The sequence below is a fragment of the Oryzias latipes genome, chromosome 8 (assembly GCF_053564925.1).
Source record: "Oryzias latipes strain Hd-rR chromosome 8, Olatipes_Hd-rR_3.1".
Classification (NCBI taxonomy): Eukaryota; Metazoa; Chordata; class Actinopteri; order Beloniformes; family Adrianichthyidae; genus Oryzias; species Oryzias latipes.
In genome coordinates this window covers 18,137,115-18,160,329 of record NC_136244.1, presented here as the reverse complement: position 1 = coordinate 18,160,329, position 23,215 = coordinate 18,137,115, and the positions used below count along the sequence as shown (strand labels likewise).

Sequence of the window (23,215 nt, the reverse complement as noted above, 5' to 3'; positions counted from 1 at the left end):
TATTGGGCAGCTTTAAAGTAAATGCCAGCTGCATAAGAGGGTTTGTCTGTTTTATACTTTGTGAGAGGTCTCTTTAAACGTTTTTGGCCTTTACCGCAATTCACTCATCAGCTCAGATTTTCCAAAACACATTTAAAGGGTGCACAGCCTTGTGTTGGCTTGTGGCTTTTATGTGTGCTACAACAACATCAATGACAAAAGGCATTTGGGACAGGGGATGTCGGAAATTACTCGGCATTACTCAGAAAATGTGCGCTTTCAGTAAAAATTGGAACCGCAGAAGCATCTTTCTTTTTTATGAGAGCTGCATTTTTTCTTCAAATAGTAATTAAAGAGTTTGATGGTAAACCAATCTCAGCTTTTGCTTGATTGAGTGATAATTTCGTATTCCCAACAGTACTCCCCGTCAGACTAGATCCATAATTTTATGCTGCCATATTCCAACCCCACCGTCTGGATTTTGCAACACAAATGGAAACTCACCAGACCAGACATCTTTCACATCTTCTACGGAAACCTGTTAAAACCATAGCCTCAGCTTTGGGTTCTGAAACCACTAGAGGCACCATATGGAGATCCGCCACATTCCACCATCCATCCATTTTCAGAACCTGCCTAATCCCTTTCGAGGTCAAAGGGCTGCTGGAGCCAACCCGGCTACTAGGGTGAAAGCGTGGTTCACCCTGAACAGGTTACCATTCTGTTGTAGTGCTACAAACTCACATACCTAGGAACATTTTAAGGGCACCAATTCACCAATGAAGCATGTTTATAGAAATACAAATTCCACACAGAAAGGACCCTACCTGGGGTCAAATCAGGGCCTTCTTGCTGTAAGACGAGAGTGCTAACCGCTACACCACCTTGCAGCCAACTCATTACACCGGTACTCATATTACTTTTTTATGCAGTAAAATGGGAAGTCCCTGTCTGATCTTGATTCTGAGAAGATCACAATGCATTAAAACGTCTTTATACTCTTGTAGGATTGTAAGGTGCCTGAAAAACCTAATTTGTGCTGACATGTGTAATATGGTAGTGAATTATTTGGTTGTTGTTAATTTTTGTATAATTTTTAATCATTATTTTCAGTGATAAATGTACAAAACAAAAGTGAGGGTGGAATGCTTGCATTCATACAACAGTTAGAGTCTTGGTGCAAGAACTTTACCTCTTTGAGTTTTCTAGCAACATTAGAGGGTTATTAGGCAAGAGGATGGAGTAACTGTCAATATTTGCACTATTCAGACATGTAAGAGAACCTATTAACCCCACCTCACCAGGGGTCTCCAAGCTGCAAGGTGATTTCTCTCTGTTGGAGCTCTCTCTCTGTCTTTTTGTTTAAGTGTTCGAACTTTTTTGTTAACAGGGTTCACTACAGGACAACAATATTTAGATAAGTTTCTTGTGAGCAGAGTTTTTCAGTGTTTATGGACTAGTGCCAATGGCTTAAAAGGGCTCTTTGGCCTTCGCGTTGCGTATACAGTCTGGTCTATGTCACATCAACACTCTTTTTCCTCTCTGCATGTTTCTTACTGATGCACTTTCAGATCTGAGGACAGCAGACTGTAAATCTTAATAAAAAGAGGCTGTTGTTGGTCATCGTCAACAAGGAGTAATGTCACACAGCTGCTGAACCCGACAGTGAACAATAGGAAATCCCTGACATATATGTGGAAGCAAATGAACAGCAATGGATATTAACAGCTGAGTCGAAAAAGTGTGTCATAGAACATCAGCGAGACTAAGAATGGTCTCCAGGAGGCATAACTGTCACTGTCCCTCTGCACATCAACCACACCCATGTGTCCCACAGGCACGTTTCTGGGGAACCACACCTACAAGGACCTTTAATGGACATCTAACCCAACGTGGCAGTTCAGATGGCCCAGCAGCAACTTGACTTCCTGAAAGTCTTTAGAAGGAACAAACTGGAGAACAATGAAATGGTCTCTTCCAACCATGTATGGTTTCTTGGATGCAGATCAGATGATAAAGAGAGAGGGAAGAGGAGTGACCACCCTCAACTCCATCGCCAACTCACAGTGCCTCAACAGAGTCTAACAAAACCCAACCGACCACCACCACCCAGGTCACCACATATTTCCCCCTGCCTACTGACTGCAAAACAGTTCTTCTCATGAGCCATCAAGACAATAACCACAAATCTAGAACACAACTAACCTTTCTCTCCACCCCCCCCCCCTTTCAAACTGCAATTCTAAACAGGGACTTTAAATTTACATTCAATCCTTTCATAATTATTGCAGATTTGACGGTTCAATGTACATCACTATATCATATGCAATAACGTTTTCTGCTGCCTCATTTCCCTTTACTGTTATTGACCATCCTGTGTGTTTCTATATGACGTAAATTGAGTCTTTGAGAGGAAGGGGCTCATGACCAATTGTTGACTCTGTCCAAATTTCCTCATTACTCCCTGAAAAAGATATCGTGCAGGACTATCCATCTATCTCTGGATTTTAAAAGCAATTTATAAAACGTGCTCACTTTTTTTTAACGTCAAATATGACGTCACCGATTTCCCAAGTAAAAACCTAACACTGTAAGTATGAACATTTAAGAAAGACTATATATGAATAAACAGAGTTCTGATGATGACAACTTGAATGTTGGATAAAAATACATTTAAATACATACACATGAAAAATTGTTCAATCACAATGCATTTTGGTCTATATTTGCCAATCTAGCCAGCATTGATGCACACTATTTTCTAGTTTCTAATTACTAGGGCACTGGATTTTGGAATTGTAGATTCAGACAGCTCTACACAATGCCGAATGCCCTGCATGGTGCACTAAGTAGTGAGTAATGAAAGAATTCAAACACACTGACTTATTTAATCATGGATCACTTTTGGAAGTGGATGTTTCTAACTTACATTTGTGTTGGAGTCTCTTCTGCTTGAGCCTTTCCACCCTTTTAGTGAACTTTGGGCTGTGGAGTGTTTGCCAATGAAGAAATTCCAGCTTTCCTAACTCCATACTTCAGCTGCCACCTGGACTCTGACAATCAGTCACCATTAAGTCTGGGGTTCGGTCATGGAAGACAAACAAAGACATCCACTCCAAACACCTTTAGCCTGGCTGCTCTCAACTCCCCATCCGTTCAGAAATCTACTGGGGAGACTAGAGGCCACTGGGCAGGGTCACTGAGGTTGAAATAACACAGCTACTTCAGTTTGACCCACCCGATTAGGCCATGACCACCATCCCTCATTTGATCTGCCAGCAGATATCACGTCCGAGGGCTTAGTTTGTCTATTGACTGATGAGAGTCTGCAACTGGATATTTTGCATCTATTTACTATCTCTTAGTCTTTCTATGGGTTCAAAAAGAGCCCAAGATCCTGCAAAAGAAAGAACATCAGACGCAAAATAATGCTGGATTTCCTGACTTTGATATATTGAGTCTGCAAGTGGATAAAAGCCTGACAAGATCAAAATCTTTTGCTTTGAAAGAGAAAAACAAATTTAAATCTCTTTGTTGTCAAAGTGGTTCCAAATACCTTTTATGCCACTTTGAGTTTAGTTACTCTTCCATGTGAGGACTCTCACAAACTCCCAAATGATCGACACACAGAAGTCGGAGGCGCATGAATAGATCGGCAGCCGTGCAAGCATCTCTCCATGCATCCCTGCACTGATGCATCCCTGCACTGTCACACTGCTCTCTAATTTAGAGGAACTCTGCATGAGCTTGAGAGTAACAAGGATGTCACTGACTCGGTGTTGTATAATTAAATGGGAACTGTTTGCCTCAGTGGTCTTGTCACACTGATACAGAGACCAGAGTCGCCACCAGTTCAAATAACAACCCACTAAGCTGAATTATCCTGTTTTTGGTGTGTTTAACATGTTCTTGTTGAATCTTTCTGATGATGAAGAACATCTACTAAACTTAAAATAGCAGTTCTGAGTATTTCTTTATTCAAATTGTTGTGAATCAGGAGCTCAAAAAATGATTTTATTTCCCCCTGGTTGCAAATTATTTTGAAAATCTATCATCCATTATAAGTTAAGTTTTTTTTTTCATGAATAACAGCAGGACAAACCTGTTGAATCACTAGATTCTATTTACAGTTTTCGAAATTGTTTATGTTCAGTACATGAAGTGTTAACTCCATAAAGCGGATGTATGAGACTGTCACATGAACCAGGCTTGAATGATGTTTGATTTAGACTAAAATCATCTATGTTAGCTTGAGCGTGTTTTTACAATCCTCATGTTACAACAGTTTTTGTCTGAGTGAGAAAACTTTTCCATGCAAGGATGTAAAACCAGCATAACAGCCATTTTTTTAGATATAAGTTAGTGTCTGGGAGAGTTTTGGGCAGGAAATGGATCCAGGAGGGAGATTCTTCCCGCTTGGTGGCAGGATGTAACTGTGGGGTTCACGGGTCAAAGGTGCCTCCAGGTTCCGCATCTGCTACTTTGCCAAGACTGCAGCCATCAAAGTGGGCAGCCAGCCGCAATCTAATGCGTATTAGCAAGACAAAAAGCTAGAAAAGGGAAGGCTATGACGTTTTACTTGAAAATTTATGGCTGTCATAAAATCAGCTTTGAAAAAACTTCAGAAACATCTTTTATATTAAAAACCAACAGTCTAAATGATGTTTTTCAAAAGCAGCAGGTTTTGTCTCATGACAATTTTTATCCCTTTGGAAAAAAAACAAAACAGGTAATGGAAATAATTATGGTGTGTTCAGGGAAACCGAGAAAACACTCAGCAGTTGACACATTAATGTCCGCAGCTGCTGTTTTGAACTCGTAATGATGGTCAGGCATGCGGGTGAAAAATGTCGGCTTTTATCAAGCAGCAAAACATTGTTGATGTATGTCTGAGCCGCGGCGGCACGCAGTGGATGTGATAAGGGTGGCTTCCTTCCAATCCCCACTCCTCCATCCTGCGTGTCCTGCAGTAAATACTAAGTGCACCTCTGTGACCCTCACAGTGATAAATAACCCTTAAGGTTAACTACATTTCAAATGGAGCAGCCAGGCCATTATGGGCCTCCAGAGTTTTCCTGACATCCTCAATAAGTTATCTGTATGCCCAGGGACTTTTACCAGTTTGGAATTAACTGTCTGTTGTGTCAGAGTAGAAATTGTTAAAGAGGAGATTTTTCTTTTACCACCAAACTTTAAAAGGATAATAATTCTCTGTCTATTCAAATAGCATTAGTGGTAAAAAGTGCACACATGTTGTCTCAGACATGTTTGAATTACACTTGGTACACTGTGAGTTTGATATTTCCACTATCAGCATAAAAGTGACGCATTTAACAGTGAAATGTTTGTTTAGAAGTAAAGAGCTATGTAACTGTATTTAGATTATGTCTTTTTTAAAGGAAGCAGCTTATTGCATCCTACTTTTTTCTAATTTCATGTTTTTAAATTTGTTTTTTTGTCAAAACATCAAGAATTCTATTTCAAAATAATCTGAAAATGTAAATCCACAATACAACGCAAATGCAATGCGCTTTTCTGGACTGAGAGGTCTGAGGTCTTTCCAGGGATGTGCTGTAGCCACTTCTCCAGTTTGGGGGTTACTGCCCCATTTTTTTTAAAGAATTTCTTTTCTAAATTATAGAGGAAAATAAGTATTTGGTCAATAACAAAAATTCAATTCAATACTTTTTTGTTTACCCTTTGTTGGCAATGACAGCAGTCAAATGTTTTCTGAACGTCTTCACAATGTTTTCACAAACTGTTGCTGGTATTTTGGCCCATTCCTCCATGCAGATCTCCTCTACAGCAGTGATGTTTTGGGCCTTCGCTGGATAACACAGACTTTCAACTTCCTCCGGAGATTTCTATGGAGTTGAGATCTGGAGACTGGCTAGGCCACTCCAGGACTTTGAAATCCACTCCTTTGTGACCCAGGCAGTATGTTTGGATCGTTGTCGTTTTGAAATATCCAGTTACGTTTTATCTTCAATGCCCTTGTTGATGGAAGGTTTTCACTCCAGATCTGATGATACAATTCATCCATTTATTCTTTCCTTTACATGGATCAGTCGTACTGGTCCCTTTACTGAAAAACAGACCGAAGGCATGATGTTTCCACCCCCGTGCTTTACAGTATAGGTAAGGTGATATTTGGATGCAACTTAGCATTCTTTTCCCTCCAAGCACTACAAGCAGAGTTCTTACAAAAAAGTTCTATTTTGGCTTCATCTGACCATAGGAAATTCTCCCAATCCTTTTCTGGATCATCCAAATGCTCTCTAGCAAAATTTAGACGGGCCTGCACATGTACTGGCTTTAGCAAGGGGGACACATCTGGCACTGCAGGATTTGAGTCCCTCCCTGGCAGTGTAGTGCCTGTGTTACTTTGGTCCCGGCTCTTGTGATCATTTTGACCCCATGGGGTGAGATCTTGCGGGAAGCCCCAGATGGAGGGAGACCATCAGTGGTCTTGTATGTCTTCCGTTTCCTAATAATTGCTCCCACAGTTGATTTCTTCACACCAAGCTGCTTACCTGTTGCAGACTCTGCAGTCTTCTTAGCCTGGTGCAGGTCAGCAATTTGGGTTCTGGTGTCCTTAGACAGCTCTTTGGTCTTGGCCATGGTGGAGTTTGGAGTGTGATGACTGTTAGAGGTTGTGGACAGGTGTCTTTATTATAGATAACGAGTTCAAACAGGTGCCATTAATACAGATAACGAATGGATGACAGAGTATCTTCTTACAGAAGAACTTACAGGTCTGTGAAAGCCAGAAATCTTGCTTGTTTATAGGTGACCATCAGACAGTGTGATATTCTGGATTTTTTTCCCCTCATTTTGATTCATCTCTCATAGTCTCTCATATACTGTACTTATGATAAAAATTACAGACCTCCCCTATAATTTTAAGTGAGAGAACTTTTGACTGACTAATTACTTTTTTGCCTCACTGTGTGTGTAAATATATATACATATGGATACTACTTAAAATTTTACGTAAAATAAAAAAACATTGTAATTCGTAGTAATTTGGTTCTGTTTTTTGAAACATTTTAATTTTGATATGAAATGTTAGTTTAAAATGATAAACTTTTAGTCTAGTGTCAGTTTTTATATATGCAAAAAATGATATTGCTGTGAATCTATTTTTCAAACACAAAGTTAAATTTGTGTTGTTAGTTTAATCAAATTAAATATCACCAACCCTCTTTATTGTTTTATTTTTGTTTGACGTTTGGAAATGTAAGCACAGCTATTGTTGTAGAAATGGGTTGTCGCCATCTAGTGGATAATTAGAGGAATGCTTCAAACTGTTTTTTCTCTCAACAACCCTTAACTTTTAAAAGCTAAAATAAAAGCCTCATGTTTAACTGAAAATTTTACTCTGGAATAATGCAGAAATTGCTTATATTCTATCCATTAACCACATAAATGAATAAGTATTTAATTTAAATCATATTTATAGTTATTTGATGGAACAAGTTGAGTAAAAATTGGTTTTGTGGAAAAAAAAATAATTTACAACATTCAGCCAGATGTTTCAAAGACATTAACTTACTACTTTTGCCTTTCCTTACAGACATTCTAATTACCTAACCCACAAATGTACCGCTATTCCATTTGCTGGTTAACAATATACAAGAGATTTGTGGTTTCCAGTGATGACCGAGTCATTAAAGTTCATTTAAAGAGTCCAAAAAAACAAAACAAAAAAACATATAGGGTCACAGCCCATCCCCTGCACGTTTACAAACAATACATAAACAAGGCCCCATGGCAAACAGCAGCTCCAAATCAGAAGTCAAATTTTCTGTAACTGGGGCAAATTTCTGTGGTCTGCTAACATGACAGTTAAAGGTCTGGCTGTGTTCTGTGCATTGCAGCGCCCCCCCGTGAAAAAATAGCAATACTGCAAGAAAGTCTCCATCCAGCACATCATGTTGTTCACTCAAAAAGATCACGTGACTCAAAATAATTGCCATACTCAGCAGATTGCAGACGATTTGACCTTTATTCAACCGATGCTTTTTTTTAAAAGAATTTTAATTGTAATAATGACCAAAAAAGCAAAGTTTAAAAATGTTTTTGTACAAAGCAAATTAATTACAGAACAAAACACATTTAGTAACACAAGTTAGGATACAAATTTCAAGGATAGCAGGGTCTTTTTTTTGTTGGTATTTTTTGTCTTTTTTGAAAAAAAAAAGCACCATTTTCAATACAAAATGCAAATCAGTTTGCTGAGTTATCAAAGTTAAACTTCATATAGGAATCGCCACTTTCTGAGATTGATCTCATTTCCTTCAATATAAGCAAACATTCTGATTAAGGCACATTGATTTAACACAGAAAAAGAGGAGAGAAAAAAGCTTGACACACTGGAAGTTAAAGCGACACTTCTTTGGCACAGCTGCATGATTTGTGAGACACACTCTTAAAACATAAACGAGCGTGACAATGTTAACTCGACAACTCTATGTACACAATGTATGTATAAAATGTTATAAATATGTCCAAAACCCACACAGACACTATGTACACCTTTGTAGGGATGTGAGGAGGTGACTCTGGTTGGATTTGTGGGAAAGGCTGCTGAGAATGACCCCACAGGACACTACTGTAGTGACAAACAGCTTTAGTTTGGATTCACAAGACAAATGGTTTTAGCTTGTGATGGGAAAACGATGAATACTGGAGGATTGTGATGAAGTCATTCTGTGGTCTGTGGGCAGGAAGCACAGTGCGATGTTGTTCTAAAGGGGGGTCCTGTAACATTCCCCCAATTTTTCCCCCTCCTCTTCTCCTACTCTCATTCCGTCTTCCTCAGGACGATATAAATGAGGCCGCTGATGAGGCACAGAGGGAAGGCCACCCAGGCCAGGACATAGGCGTAGCCAAAATGTGTTATGGTTTCCTCGTCGGGGCGCATCACGGTGTATATGATCGCTCCACACATCACAAACACACCTAGAAAAAAAAGCACGGATGGAATGACAAGATGACCTCACAGCTCACTTTCTATTAGGGTGTGGCACTTCAGTGATCAAGTTGTACTCACTCGCCAAGATCTGGAAAATGGCGGTGAAGAAGAACTGGCCGCCTTTCACCATTCTGAACAGCTGGTACAGGAAGGCAATGAGCGCACAGAAGCAGAAAATGCAGGAGAGGATCATGAGGGCCTGCACAGCCTGGATCCACTCTGAGAATTATTGAAAACAAATTCAAATCCTCCTCAACTTTATACCACAAAATACCAAAAATGTCATATAAGTGGACAAACCTTCATTGCTGGCGTGCTTGCATTGGTAGCTCCCAGAGGTTGTCTGGCAATGGTACCAGAGATCTGTGCTCTTATCCACACCTGCAGACCAGGCCTGGTGAGGAAGACATTTTTTTTAAATTAATTATCCGTTGCTTGCATGTGATAACCCGCACCTAAAAGTTATTCAATTCTGAATTTTCCCATTAGAAGAAATAATAATAAAAAGACGTACACTTGCTGCTGTAGATACAATTAAAAGTATCAGGATAACTAGGTGCAAAAGAAGCACTCCAAGCAGGATGAACAGCATTTTTCAAGTAGATCTGCAGACACAATAAAAGAAACTGTTAAAAAGCAAACAAAAAAACAAACAAAACAAGAAAAACGTATCATCGAAAACAAACTGGAGGTGTCATGACCGATCACAACAGCAGAGGGCGCTGTTTCTCCACTTTCCTCCTGGTGGGTGTGAAAGTGTCCGCTTACGCTCATAAGAAAAAAAAGCAAAAAAAAAACAGAAGGGGGGGGGAGTCCTCCTTAAAGCGTGAGCAACCGTCTGCGCCTTTAAAGCAAAAACACAACTGATTCATACATAAAAAATATGAAAAACAAAGGAAAACGCGAACTTATTTTCGAGTTATAATGTAGTTTGGAACAAAAGTGACTCCATCAGCGCGGAAAACTCCCCCAATCCCAGCAGCTGCCATCATGCCTCAGCCCCCACTGTTGCCTAAACACTTTCGAGCAAAACACGGGACAGAAACGCACTTTTTTCTTTAAAATACATCCAAAATCGCTTTTACTCCCGAATAAGGTCCAACACTTTTACAAAACGGTAGGGAAAAAAATCAGAAAGTAAATACAAACGTGAAATCTTAAGCTTGAAATAATATATAAAAACAAATCCTGGATAAATCCAACTTACAAAAAGGCAAAGTTTCAAATGTAATTAAAAGAAAAACTCCACAGATGTGCAGAAGAGTTGGAGAAAGTATCTCTAAGCTTGTGCTTCTCTCGACTCCTATTCCAGATGTGGCTCAGACTCACACACCCCAGTCAGGCAGTTTCCCCGCCTGAAAACACCGCCCTGCGCGGCCCGCGGGCCCCGCACGTCACCAGAGCGAGGCTCCCGGCGCGCACGCCACCCCCTTTCTTCCCGCTGCAGCATGTGTTAGTGATGCACCCCACAGGCTGCATGCAAAGCTGGAGGAAGACACCATAACACCTGTCAAACAGCCAGAAATGCATTTGTGCACAGATTTTACTGCACCCATAAAAGGTCACCTAAAAAGCCACTGACTTATTGCATTGCACATATTTTTTTATGGGACACCTGCAAATGTGAAAAAATAAAAAAATAACTGCAAAGAACATTTTGGTTGACCTATTAAAAGTGGCAAACTAACCCCAATTTAGTGTGCACTAAAAGCCACATGTCCAGCAGGGATCAGTCAGTGTGTGTTGGCCTGTGAGAGTCCAACCCCCCCAGAGGTTTGTGGTATGCCAGAATGTGTCAGGCAGACCCCCTCCTTGTTTACTCCTGTCTGCCGAAAGACGGGAGAGCCTGTCCAGCCCCACAGGGGAGTTAACACTGTGTTTTGGTCATGCTAAATCGACGGAACACCTTGCCTCTCCACCCAAACACCATCTCCGGATGAGGCACAAAGATGCAGTCGGTCTCAGCTCTTTAACCTTCATTATGATGTGGTCTCAGGCCATTTCCTCACAAATAACAAGGGAAAATAGAAGCGACAACACTAAGAAAAAAAGGCAGCAATCTGTTGCTTCTTTAGCCCAGACTGCAGGTTTTCTGGCTCATCATCAGGTGGATTCCTGTGGCCAGCGTTTGCCAGTGAACTGCAGAGCTGCTGTCATCAACCGCCAGGAGAAAGATGCTCAGCTTTGACCAGCAGCCGACCACTCAGCTGCTGTTTATGAAGATGTAATTGGTACCATAGATGGATGAGGAAGTGCCAGCTGCAAGGTGAAGGGAAAAAAAGAGCTCAGTTGTGCAGCTGGAGCAGGTTTTTGGATGCAATAAAAATAAAATAACATTTGAAACGTTTTGCATCCTTCCATTTATCTTCCTAAGGCTTCAGTGACAGATTCTTTCCTTGAAAAACGTGTTTGTACAATTCCAATGGAGACATATTATTTTACAGAAACATTTGGCTTCTAACTCTCCAACACTGCATCTGGAGTATCATCTGCCAGGAGAACACATTTAGCTTCTTCACTCTGGCATCCAATAAAATTCACTGTCAAAGAACAGACTTGCTTTTTTCTTTAAATCAGAGTTTCTCAGCCCAAAAAAGGCTAAAAGCTTTATAGTTTCAGGTTTTCAAAGCACCTAATTCTGATAAAATTTTAATACGTTCTTTTCAATTGATGAATATTTAAGAAACATATTCTTCAACAACAAAAATATTCTGAAGAAATAAGTATCCAGTGATCTGGTTTTAACCTTTTTTTTAAGCTTAATGGACACCATGCAGAACTGCTCACACCCCCTCTACTTTAATAAAATCCAGATATTTTCAAAATAAAGCTAAAACTTTTGTTCGAGTTCGTGTGAATGTAAATGTAAACTGTTTTAGTTTTATCATTACCCTGCAAGTTTTGGGGGGAAAAAATCTTACATTTGATAATGTTATGGTGTGATTTAAGCACTGCCTGGAGGGAAACACATTATTCTATGTATGAATGTCTGGAAAATTAACAATTTTGGAAAGATTTGGAGTTGTTTACAGCAGGAATGTACCAGTAAAACGGCAGAGTTTTGCCATATATTGAAATGTGTTAGTTTGACTATTTAGACGTTTGCCTTTTTTGCACTGATCATCTGCATCGAACATCGGTGGGCTTCAGTTTTCTTTTCAAAATGAAGGGTTTTAAAGTAAAGGTCCAGAGTTTTCAGAACTGGGCTCCAGCAGCAGGCGTGGCCAGAATGACTCAATCTCTGACAGCAAACATGAGGGTGACAGAAGAGGGAAAAAATTAGGGATTAGACTTTGGATTTGATCCCAGATTCTTTGCTGCTTATGTGCTGTTAAAGCAGGGAAGCTTAAAAAACGTTCCCACTCATGGGAATATAAAGTCATCAAGCCATACCTGTCAATTTTTAGGTTTATCCCAACATAAGAAGATAAGACATAAGCAGAAGACATAAGAAGAAGAAGGTTATTTTATTCCAACTTTTTTCCTCTTTTGCTCTTTACTCTAGATAGTGGCCTCAATCTTTAGGATTTGGCTTAGTAGACACGATTCAGACTTTAGACGACATTTTTCTTATAGTTGCTTTCTCTTGATTTCAAAACAGTGCGTGTGACGCATCCTTTGTGTTTCCAATCCTCTGCCCCGAGCTGCTGAGCTGGTGTTTGTGTTTGGCCCCTTAGTGACTATCAGATAACACAGAAGAGACCATGCAGGAGGAGTTTGGGAGGAGCCCCTTACACAGAGTTATGCTGAAGGATTGCAAACATTGCAGGACACAGTTGAACAGTAGTTAGCATGCAGAGACTGATTGTAAATACTTTTCATTGACTGGATTTGAATGTTTTCACTGAAAATGCATTAAACTGAGTCTGTTTGTAAGTGCAAAAGCCCCTGAAGAGCTTTCGGTATCCTTTCATTTTAAAGACAGAAACTCCAGAATGAGCCATGACCGAGGTGAAGCGCTCCCTTGGCTCAGAGCTAATCAGATAAAGCAGGCCAAAAAGCAAGAGAGAGGTAAAGACTTTTTTTTTATCTTGGAAGTGAGTCTGTCCTTCGCTGAGAAGAAATAACAAGCAAATAAATCAGAGACGTACAGCGTGACAGCGTCCAAATGGTGGCACCCCAGTGATCCTGAACATGTGCTAATCATTAGTCTCTCGCTTCCTGTTGGAGTTGATGTCATCAGCACACACATCCTCGTGGTCCGCCTCTGGTTTCTTCACACTCTTTCCTATCTTCTGCTGAATGTCTACTCCTCTCCTGACACATTCCATTTCAGCTTTTAATTGCAGTCAAATACATCTGACTCAGATGCACTCAGAAGATTGTGTTGTTTCTGCAGCAAAAATATAAACTCCCAGAGACAACTGGCTCTTATCTGTTAGTTATCTTTGGTTTTCTCATTGGTGCTGCTGGGGTGTCTTCAGCCAAGAACTGTCTGTATGCTCTACTTGACAGCTTCAGTCAGATAAAAAAAAGGGTGTGCCAGGACATACTTTCCCTTTTCTTTTTGTAAGAAGGTGTCTGTTTATTAAGAGATTACCGGTATTTAAGGTATGCATGAGTTATAGAAGAAGTTGCTTCTATGGTCATTTTAGAGCTTCTTCAGCTCTGCTTTAAGATATTTCATGGTTAGTTATTCAGAAAAAAAATGTCTTTTTGAGTTTATTACTCTTACACAACTACAGAGCTTTTGTAAGCTGAAAGAGTTGGCCAAAGCAAGAAGAAAATGAAAATAACCCAAAAACTTAATCTTCCCCTTTGGTTCACTAAACAAGCTTGTGTTTCATCTCTGCCTGGATCAGAAGTCACGAGGGGTATTGATACACAAAACTGGGCTTGATAAAATCATCTGCACTCCTTCTGGTGCTCTTATTCTATCACACGTTTCCAGAAGAACCTGTCTGAGCACGTGCTGGGAAATGCAGTGAGGCACAATGGAGGTCACACCAAACAGAGCGACTGCACGTTGACCCAAAAACCACCACCTTGCAGTGCAACTGGCTTGTGGAGTCAACATGTGTGTCTCCGTCTGCCGGCACCAGTTTGGACTGCAGCCCATAGTGAACGCAAAATCTCAGCGACAGCTCCGCTCGGCGCTGGAGTAAAAGAGGATGAGCCGGTCCACAGCAATGTTCCAGCGGCTTTACAGATTCACCTGAAAGCACCCTCTGACTCACAGCCAAAGCCTTTCTACGAGTTTGACATCACTGTCCTCATTACAAGACTGTCTCGCTTTAAACATATGAAATAATATACCCGGTACATGAAATTCATTATGTTTTATAAGCCATGATGGCTCCAGGCACAGAGAGTCACTTTGTTCCCTCCATACTCAATTTCAACAAACATTCATGGATCATCAGGAATGTGTTGTAGATTAAGAATTTTAACCATAAAACCAATAGTCAACATTTTTCCAAAACACGCATGCTCTTATGCTCTTTTAATTACTTATACTGTCAGGCCTTAGTGTGTCAGCCTGTTAGATAAAACTTAGGACATCATTTACATCGTCTCAACTTTCATCTTAAGGAAGCCTTTGGTCTAACTACTACAGGATGCATGAATGTAGATTTGTCCTTCTCTGCTGTGACGGATCCCTTAAGATCAGGGGTGCTGTCAGAGCCTCCAGAGTCCATAAGAAGGAAAAAAAAGACATATATAATGGGGCCCTTTAATCAGCTGTCATCATTTTTATACAACAAACCACCCAACAGGTATTAATAAATGTCAAACTTATGTGAAATGATATTTTTCTCTATGTTTTAGAAGTGTTCCCCGTGGTCTTATATTTATGTATGTACAATTATGTTGTTTATAGCCAATTAAAAAAATAAAATAAAACTACTACAGATGCAACAAAAAGATGCCAGCTTGGACAAGGAAACCGATTGTGTAAACGGATCTAGTCATCTAGTGGATTCATCAGAATGGAGTGGAGCAGGGAGCTTGTGGTCCCCTCATTGTATTTTCTTTGTGACATATATGATCTTTTTCAAACTGTGTTTTTTGGCTACCCTTTTTTAAAAAAAAAACAATTTTAATAAAGAAATACTCAGAAATGCTATTTTAAGCTTCATATGCTCAAAACACCAAAACATTTAAAGTTATTTTATGGGGAAAAAACAGCTGAACTTTAAAGATAACCTGAAAATTGTTTTAGCAAACACTAAAAAAACCTTAATAAAGTATTCTAATCTGAACTGATTACAATATTTGAGGCTAAAAAAATACAGTATGATTTTTAAAAAATCCTTACATGTCCACATTTCAAACAGTTTTACAACAAAAACATACATTCAAAAGAATTTTGACCCATGAAAATATCTGATGTACAAATTAAAAGGAGGCTTTAATGTGCAAATTCATATCCATGTCTTCAATGAACGTAACCCAGAAAAAAATCAAAAGAAATTATGAATATTATAAATAAACACTGCAGAGTTTATAAAAAAAAAAGTTGCAGACAGGTAAAGGTTTGAAAGCCAAACTGGATTTGATGATGAGTTTTTAAAGAAGTAACAGAACAAATCCCAAATAGAAATAATTAAATGTGTATCTTTTTCAGAAGAAAATCGACATAATCAATCACAGCCCTATTTGTGTTTTTTATTGTGGGATATCTGCACAATATGGATCCTAAACAAACAAAAAGTCTAGTTCTTATCATGAAAAATGTGTCCATCGTCATTGTTAAAGGCAAATCTCACATTATAGCACCATATCCAGGCCATAAGATTAAAATGTCTTCCTTATAGCTGCTTATTTTTCACATTTATTAAGGCAGGCACAGAAAGAACATCTCATTCTTTATCGCCCTGAGCTTTTCTCCTATACAATTCCGGCAGGATCACACCCACTCCCATCCCAGCTGAACACCCAGAGCCATGAGAGACATTGAAATATGTTGTTATGCTTTACGCATTCCAGATGAGGTTTTATCCTGGTCTCCCCACCCACACCAGAGTTTTAAAACATGTCTTTTGCTATATAGCTTCATGTAATGGATTTCACCCTTTCGTGATTAGAAGGTGGAGGGTGGGGGGTGAGCAGGGTGTGGTCAATAGCAAATCTGAAAATGAATTTACTTCAGCTGAAACAATGAAATTATGAAACAGTGGAACTTTTACTGTTAGATAAAGTTTTACGCTTGGCCATATGGCGCCACAAATGTTCTGAACTCAGAGAAATAATGTGGTATGGCAGCTTGAAGTGCGCTCCCACTGTTTCAAACTTCTGGGGGATGGGACACTAATTGAAAACAGGGGCTGTTTTTATATATATTTCCTTCATAAAGTTACCCTTGTATAACAAAGCATTGCACCAAACCTTTAAGATCAGCTTCACTCAAGTTGTAAAAAGGCAAACAGCTTCAAGGAATACCGTCAGTCTGCTTTGATGATGAACCAATGTGCCATTTAAACACCACAACTAAAAGAAAAACACTGCAGACAGCATCAGACAGATTTGAGTAAAACAAAACCAAGTCTCTCCTTTCCTCGCCGATGGTATTCCTGACAGAAAAGAAACTAAACATGCAGTCACAATGCAGCTGACAAGTTTAAACACCACTTTGGGGATGTGGGGGTTTTCCCAAAGAGGATATTTCATTCCCTCAGGTCATGCTTGTGTTTGTGGATCTCCAGTTTGTAAAAACTACACACATTAGTGTGGGAGGAGGGAGCAGACCGTACCGTCCATTCCTTATGATTCCTCTGAATCTCCAAGACTCAAGACCACGACGGATAACTGGAAACTTCACAGAAAGCTGCTATCAGTAAATCCGTCTCCCGATGGTGTCGAAATGTTGTTGTGAATAGGAATGCCTTTGATTTTCATGACTAACCTAATGGCTTGTTTTTCCGCTGGTGTGTTAAATAATGAGCACAAATCTAATTCTAGCTTATTTTTGTCAAATCCAAGACAAGAGTTTTTATTTCTCACAAATACAGCTTACAGAAATGATGGAGTTGTAGATAAAACCTCATACATTCTGTCTTTCCAGGGTGCAACTCAGACTTCATGCTTGTTTGTGGTTATTAGAGTTTCCAGCAAAGTTTCAGGAGGCAGATACTCCCTATTAGCTCTTAAATCTAACTGTTTTTTTTAATGGCAACTATTTTTCTGCAGACAAATAACAGAGAGATTTTTGCATGCATGCCAAGGTTTTCCCAATAACATTTTTGCATGCAGCAGATATCCATAACCTTTATCTTGTTGGTAATTTGTTCTTTCTGTTTGATTTTCTATCACCAAATCACCTTATTGGAGTTCTAACAATGTCTTCTATACTAAACTGGATTGCCTTGAGTAAAAGTGGATGGAGTCTCTTTTTTTATTTGCATCCATGACAAAGCCAGAACACCATGTGCTATCTGCACTTCTTTCCATTACATCCTCTCAGTGCATGTGTTGTGTATTTTCCTGCGAATTTGGGGTCTGCTTGACTCAGAGTTTGGCTGGCTCTTCTCCTTTGGCGAGAATTGATGCGGCAAGCAGCTGGAGCAGCCCAAAACACACACACACACACATCGGAGGCCACCCTGGTCACACCCAAGGCATCCCAAGCATGCAGGGCCAGGCATTCACAGATCTCCAAAATATGACTGCAGCTCTGTTGGTGACTCACTTTCACTATGTCTGTGTGTGAAGGGGCGCAGATGTGAAACTGGGGGTCACTGTGTAGTCATTCTCGAAATGGCAATCCTGTCTGGTGCACTTAAACTCAGATGAAGACCTCCTTTAAGTGTCGGAGTAAGAATGAATAGATAGGGCTGGAACAGTGAGCCATGTGTCTCCTCCTAACTATCCTCCCATCCCAAGGGCAAAAAGCTCCGTGACCTCACCCAGCCTCCATCCCATAAAGTCCTCCTGCAACACTTCCTGATCTAAAAGCTGCAGCACAGCTGGAGCATGGAACAAAAAAGGGGAGAAGAAAAAAACAGACACGCCAATGATTACTTTGCCATTCATTCACATTTTCCTCCTCTCTTAGTTAGAGGCCAGCTTTCATTTTTGCTCATTGGCTCAATGCAAACACTCGTGCATTTCTCATTTTGCACACCAGCCATGAAGTTTGAGGGTTTTTTTTGTTTGTTTTTTACTGCCGACGTGACTTTTTCCTTTTTCACAAAAGACTGTAACTTGAATGAGCCAATGCTCGAGATGAATCTGAAGCAGCTCTTTGATCAGTGCTGCGAGCTGTCAATGGAAAACAGCTGCAGATGCTGAGGGTGGTGGGGGCTTCAACCCTTTACAGACAGAATTCATCAGCAGCTGCATCTTGGGGGTTGAGGATCCAGATTCACTTCCATTGCTGGTATAAAAAACAAATTTTAAGATTAAAGGCCTACTCCAACCGTCTTTTGATCGTTTCTAAAAGCGTTCCCAGGGGTCTTTTAATTAAGATTATGCCGTTTTTTGGCCAAAATAAAATAAAACCTGTGTTGAACATAGTTTCTGCAGGGCAGCAGTAGTTCATCTAAAATGAGTTGTGGACTGAACTATTGGTGCAGAGTAAGCTCATCCCCCATCATCCATCTGTTACACGCTTTACGGCTAGCTTACAGTACCTCACAATCCCAACATTACCTGTTCAACAAAAATGGTGAGCAATATTGGAGCTACTGTATTTCAGCCATATAGTTTTGAGCCAGACGCTCAAAACTATATAGACTTTTATGAACATTCACTTTTACAACTTGCATGCCTGCAGCCATGGCAGCATGTAGTCTTGCTGTATTTACAACGAAGTAGAAAGTTACATCGAAACTTTTATGTATGCAAGATGTAGAGTCACATTCAGTCAAAAGTTTTCTTTGTTTCAGAAAAAAATGAATCCTGCCTGAAAGGGATTAAATAAGCTTAACAAAAGTACACAACAGAGAACACACAACTGCATCTGCCCATGTTCTGTCAGCTGTGATTGGCTGAGTGAACATGGAGGAGGAGAGTCTGGCCAGTGTATGGCGAGGAAGGCCAGCATCAGCCGGACTTTTCCCCGTCTCTTCTCCAGCTCAGCCCAGAGGGACTCACGGCCAAAGGGAGTCGAGAACAAACTGGATGACGAAGTTATTTAATAGGTGACCAACACCCTTCGCTGTGCGTCTTAAAGCCGTCTCACCAAATGAATCTTGGGGATTCTTCACTCTCATGTTGTTTTCTCTCTCTAAACACGCCCTGATTTATGATGCCATTGAGATTTAAAGGAAGTTAAGGAGCCTTGAAGCGGTTTCAGTGTTCCCACTGCAGAAAGAAAGCTTGTGAAAAATTTGTGAGGAAAAGCAGGAAGGCTAGACTGTTATGGAGAGTGGATCTCACCGGCTGTGCTGACATTTGCACTGTGATATTTGAATGAGGTTCAGCCGCGCAAACAGTCAACACCGAGTTTTATAAATACATAGACTCATCTCATATGTGCAAGCAATGTTAAATAACCTGATATCTTAGATTAAATATGTAGAATTACGAGCAATACCCCAGTTAATGAGCTGCATATGTCTGCACTCAATTTGACAACTTGCAAAAAGTATCTACTTAGCTAACATCCAGAAAGTAGTCGTGCATACTTTCATTTCTCAGTGCAATAGAGGGTGTAAAGAGCTGAAATTACTTCCTGCAAATAGATATTGGAAAAGTCCTTTTTGAGCATGCAAGCCTATTAAAATAATATTAGGGTGCAGAGGAGGTGTTGAATCATCCAAAAGCAATGTGCAAGAAGAAGGAACAGTTTTTGCAGGCCTCTGCTTTTGTGTTGAATGAATGGCATTTCTGCTGCTCATTGTGTCCGATAGTGAGAATAAATTGGACAGAAGTCCGGGAGGTCAGAGTTTAAAAGCTGCTGATGGGAAGCGACCCTTTGTGATCTCCCAGTTTGGGAGTATTTTTCGCAGGCAGTGTCCACCAACACAAGAGGTGCATTGTGTGGACATAAGGCCTCTGCAAAGACGGCGCCAAGTCTATGCTGACAAGGATGTGGCCTGGCTGTGTGACCAAGATCCGAATCCTATTTCATCTATCATGGGTTCATTGATAAATGTTTTCCACCAATCAGCCACAATCCCAGATGAATGAAAACTTGGGATTTGTCAGACCTCGATGTTTGGAAATGTGCAGACGTTTACATTTGGAGGTTTTGCTTTTGCAAGCGTGGGTGCTCTGTTTCAGCAGAGCTCGAGAAAAGAAGCAGCATCTGGCAGAGATGAGGGGGCAGAGTGCAGCAGAGCTCCCAGCCCCACTGACAGCAGTCATGGCTGAGTGCAGGCCGCGCTGGACCTCCTGGGGATCCGTGTGGCTGGAGGACCTTCACAGGAATGAGACAGGGTAAGCAGAGCAGCACCGAAGATGAGGGATAGAATGGAAAATAAAGGAATGAATCACCGTGTCAATGCTTTTGGTAAAAAGCTTTTCTGAAATGTCACGATTGAGGGCCGAATGCTGGTACCATTACATAAAAAAAGACAAAACACAAAAACTGGATGGAGATTATTTTTATTGAGACTAAAGATCAAGGTAACTTTAAGCTTCAATTAGCTTAAAGCAGTTCTAGCAGTTGTACTGTCACAGCTGATTAAGGATCCTGTTGTATATCTCAGAAAGAATAATGCTACGTTCAGACCGGGGCATGTGGAGCACATTCAAGAACCCTGATTGGTCAAAGTTTACCTCGTTTAACTATCAACGCACATTTAATGATGTGAACACAGCCAAATGGAGGCCAGAGAGGTTTCTTTCTGAACAACTCCTCCATATGTGAAAAACCATCCTTTCTCTTTGACGCACCTTCAAAAGAACTGGAATGTTATACTTGTGTTTGCTTCAACTCTCTCCAGCTTTTTAGAGCAAAGACATGGGAGAGGGTTTATGTCCTCCCTGTTCCTCCCCCCCCAGCATGTGTGTATTTGTGTGGTCTCCCACTGCCAGCCCTGCCCAGGCAACTTTCAGGGGTCAGGAGGTCAAATGTGGGTGCTGGAATGTTTATGTTCACTACTCCTGCTAACACCAGTATCAGTAGTACCGTGGTGTGTCTCTGTTTTAAAGGAGTACTGAGTTATATCTTTGGCCAAAAAAAAGGGAAAAAAAGAGGTTTAGAATGATAACATTTGTTAGTTTCAAAGTCCTGCTCCCTTTTTGGAGACGTGGAACTTGGCACACTGACCTACAGGCAGATGGGAGGTATCTGAAATAGTAAAGATGAAGCCCTTCTCTTCTGTTTCTTATCCTGGTACAGTTAAAACTAAAGTGCATTACTGTTTACCTAACGTGCTTTGAGCTCATATGGACATAGTATGTGCAGTTGATTGCAACATGCTTGGAGCATTTGCAAGTCAAAGTATGGGAAAGGGGGTCTGGATGACATCCAGTTTTATAATTCCTGCTGCCCACAAGAAAAATACACACGCAAACACACACATAGTTGGGGATTTTTGACAGCACTGGCCTTCTTGTTGTTCGCTACTCCAAATGCACACAGCCCAGCCTCACGCACCCCAGCCTCTTCCCTCAGTACAGCTACATGAGAGAAACGGCTGTTTGTTTATGACCCTTTAAAAAGGGGGGGATGTGAAATGCTGCTGTAAAAATAAAACAGTGTAGTTGCTTTGGGAGTGGTTTCTGGGTTCTTCCTTTTTTAACTTAAAAAAAAATAGAAGTACTTTTATTTATTTTAGGGACAAGCTTAGCTGCATGGGGGGAGGTTGGAGGTAGCAAACTAAAGGGCGCCATATGAACTGCTTCCTCCCCCTCTGTTCCCCAATTTTTCTAACCCCCCTAACCCCAGTTGTTGATTTTTTTTTTTTTTTTTAAACTTTATCCCCCCACCTTCTCTTCCTCAGCCCCTGCCCTCCTCCACCAGCAGGTTGTTTAATACTTTCCAGATTTCGGCATGCCTGCAGCCTCTTGGAAGAGCGGCAAGGCTGCAGAAGGAATTTTGGCGCAAAAAGTCCTGGGTCCAGACTCCTGACTCTGCAAACCTGCGGACGGACGGTGAGCGCCTCCCGTTGGAGACTTGTGAGACGACACGGGACCTTCAAAAAAAACTGGAAACTCAACAGGAAATGTAGTTTGACAGCCTGAGATGAAAAACTACATGCAGCTCCAAGAGATGGATCAAATGATGGACATTGAGTTGGGGGTGGGAAAAACTGAGCACCATGAACAATTTTTACAATTCATTGTAAAAAGAAAAAAAAAAGAAAAATATATATTCAAATATTCTTTTAGGCAATCATGAATGACAATTTAGACTTGTGGAAAAAATATTGTATAAAACATTGAAGTCGTTTACAGTTATTAAAAAGACACATTTTAAACTCTCTAAGTTAGTCAATCTTCTGCTTCAAGGTGATAAAAATAAATCCTTTGCTTTTTTTTATTACTCTGACAGACCCACCCGAGGACATGCGCTCCAGACAACCACTAGATGGCAGTAAATGCTAAGCTTCACACCCCAATTGGCTCCTGGGAGCAGCTCATCAGAATGATGTATAATTCAATTACAAGCTGTGATGGAAAACAAGATTTTCAGGATCAAAAGCAAACTCTGTGTCAAGAGAAGATTTAGTCTTTCCCTCTCAAAGAAATTGTCAAAAAAACGATTAAAATAAAAATAACGTAATCCAGGCAGAGGAAAAAAGAAGGATCAATACCACCACTGGTTTGTATTGATCACAGCGATCAATACAAATGGCCTGCTTTTACCACAAGTGTAAGAATAATGACTTTTCAAGCCTCATGGCAGACTGGACACTGAAATAATGTGGCCATGAAGAATAGAAAGTGGAAAGAGATTAAAGATCCCCTAAAGTGAGGATGAAAGTCCGAATCGATAAAGAGGAATGAAGCAGTGTTTTCAGTGTGCAGCTTTAATTTGGAGGGATGCGGGTGACACCGTGAGCTGTCTAGAGTGTTAACAAAGCACACAAGTTCAGCCAGGGTGTGAGGGTGGGGGGGCTCAGCTTAAAAAGTCCAAAAGGATGGCACAGAAGAGAATGTAAACTGACAGTTCTGAGTGCATGATGATGACTGGGATCACGGTCTCATCCATCATCCAGCAAACGGGCTGAGAAAAATTACCTGTCAGCCATGTTTGTCAACTTAAACCTCAGATGCATCTAGACAGGGCTTTTATTTACTTTTTACTTTTAAACTTATGGGTCATCGGATCATTTTCGGCTTCTGCACTTCAGAGACGTGGTGTGCTCCGGCCTCTATTACTTCCTTCCTTCCTCTTCAGGGAGACCCAAAGAATAGTGACAGGAA

The 23,215-nt window shown here is 40.5% G+C and overlaps 1 protein-coding gene across 2 annotated transcripts; it reads right to left on the bottom strand.

Annotated features, from left to right (window-relative positions):
- Positions 1-7,968: 7,968 nt before the first annotated feature.
- Positions 7,969-10,492, bottom strand: pmp22a (peripheral myelin protein 22a). Of its 2 annotated transcripts, none has more exons than XM_004071397.3 (5): positions 10,164-10,492; positions 9,471-9,561; positions 9,257-9,350; positions 9,035-9,175; positions 7,969-8,943 (listed from the first exon to the last, which is right to left on the bottom strand). In XM_004071397.3, exons 2-5 carry the CDS (start codon positions 9,546-9,548, stop codon positions 8,786-8,788), a joined length of 471 nt encoding a protein of 156 aa, XP_004071445.1. In that variant the 5' UTR covers positions 9,549-9,561; positions 10,164-10,492; the 3' UTR covers positions 7,969-8,785. The 2 variants fall into 2 exon arrangements, with proteins under 2 accessions (XP_004071445.1, XP_078807068.1); XM_078950942.1 differs by having other exon boundaries at positions 9,658-10,272.
- Positions 10,493-23,215: the final 12,723 nt, after the last annotated feature.

Excerpts from the sequence above, each read along its gene's own strand:
- pmp22a (XM_004071397.3), bottom strand. The coding sequence starts at position 9,548 with ATGCTGTTCATCCTGCTTGGAGTGCTTCTTTTGCACCTAGTTATCCTG. Across the intron at positions 9,351-9,470 it reads TTGTATCTACAGCAGCAAGT|GCCTGGTCTGCAGGTGTGGA; the intron begins GTACGTCTTTTT and ends CTTCCTCACCAG. Across the intron at positions 9,176-9,256 it reads CAAGCACGCCAGCAATGAAG|AGTGGATCCAGGCTGTGCAG; the intron begins GTTTGTCCACTT and ends AATAATTCTCAG.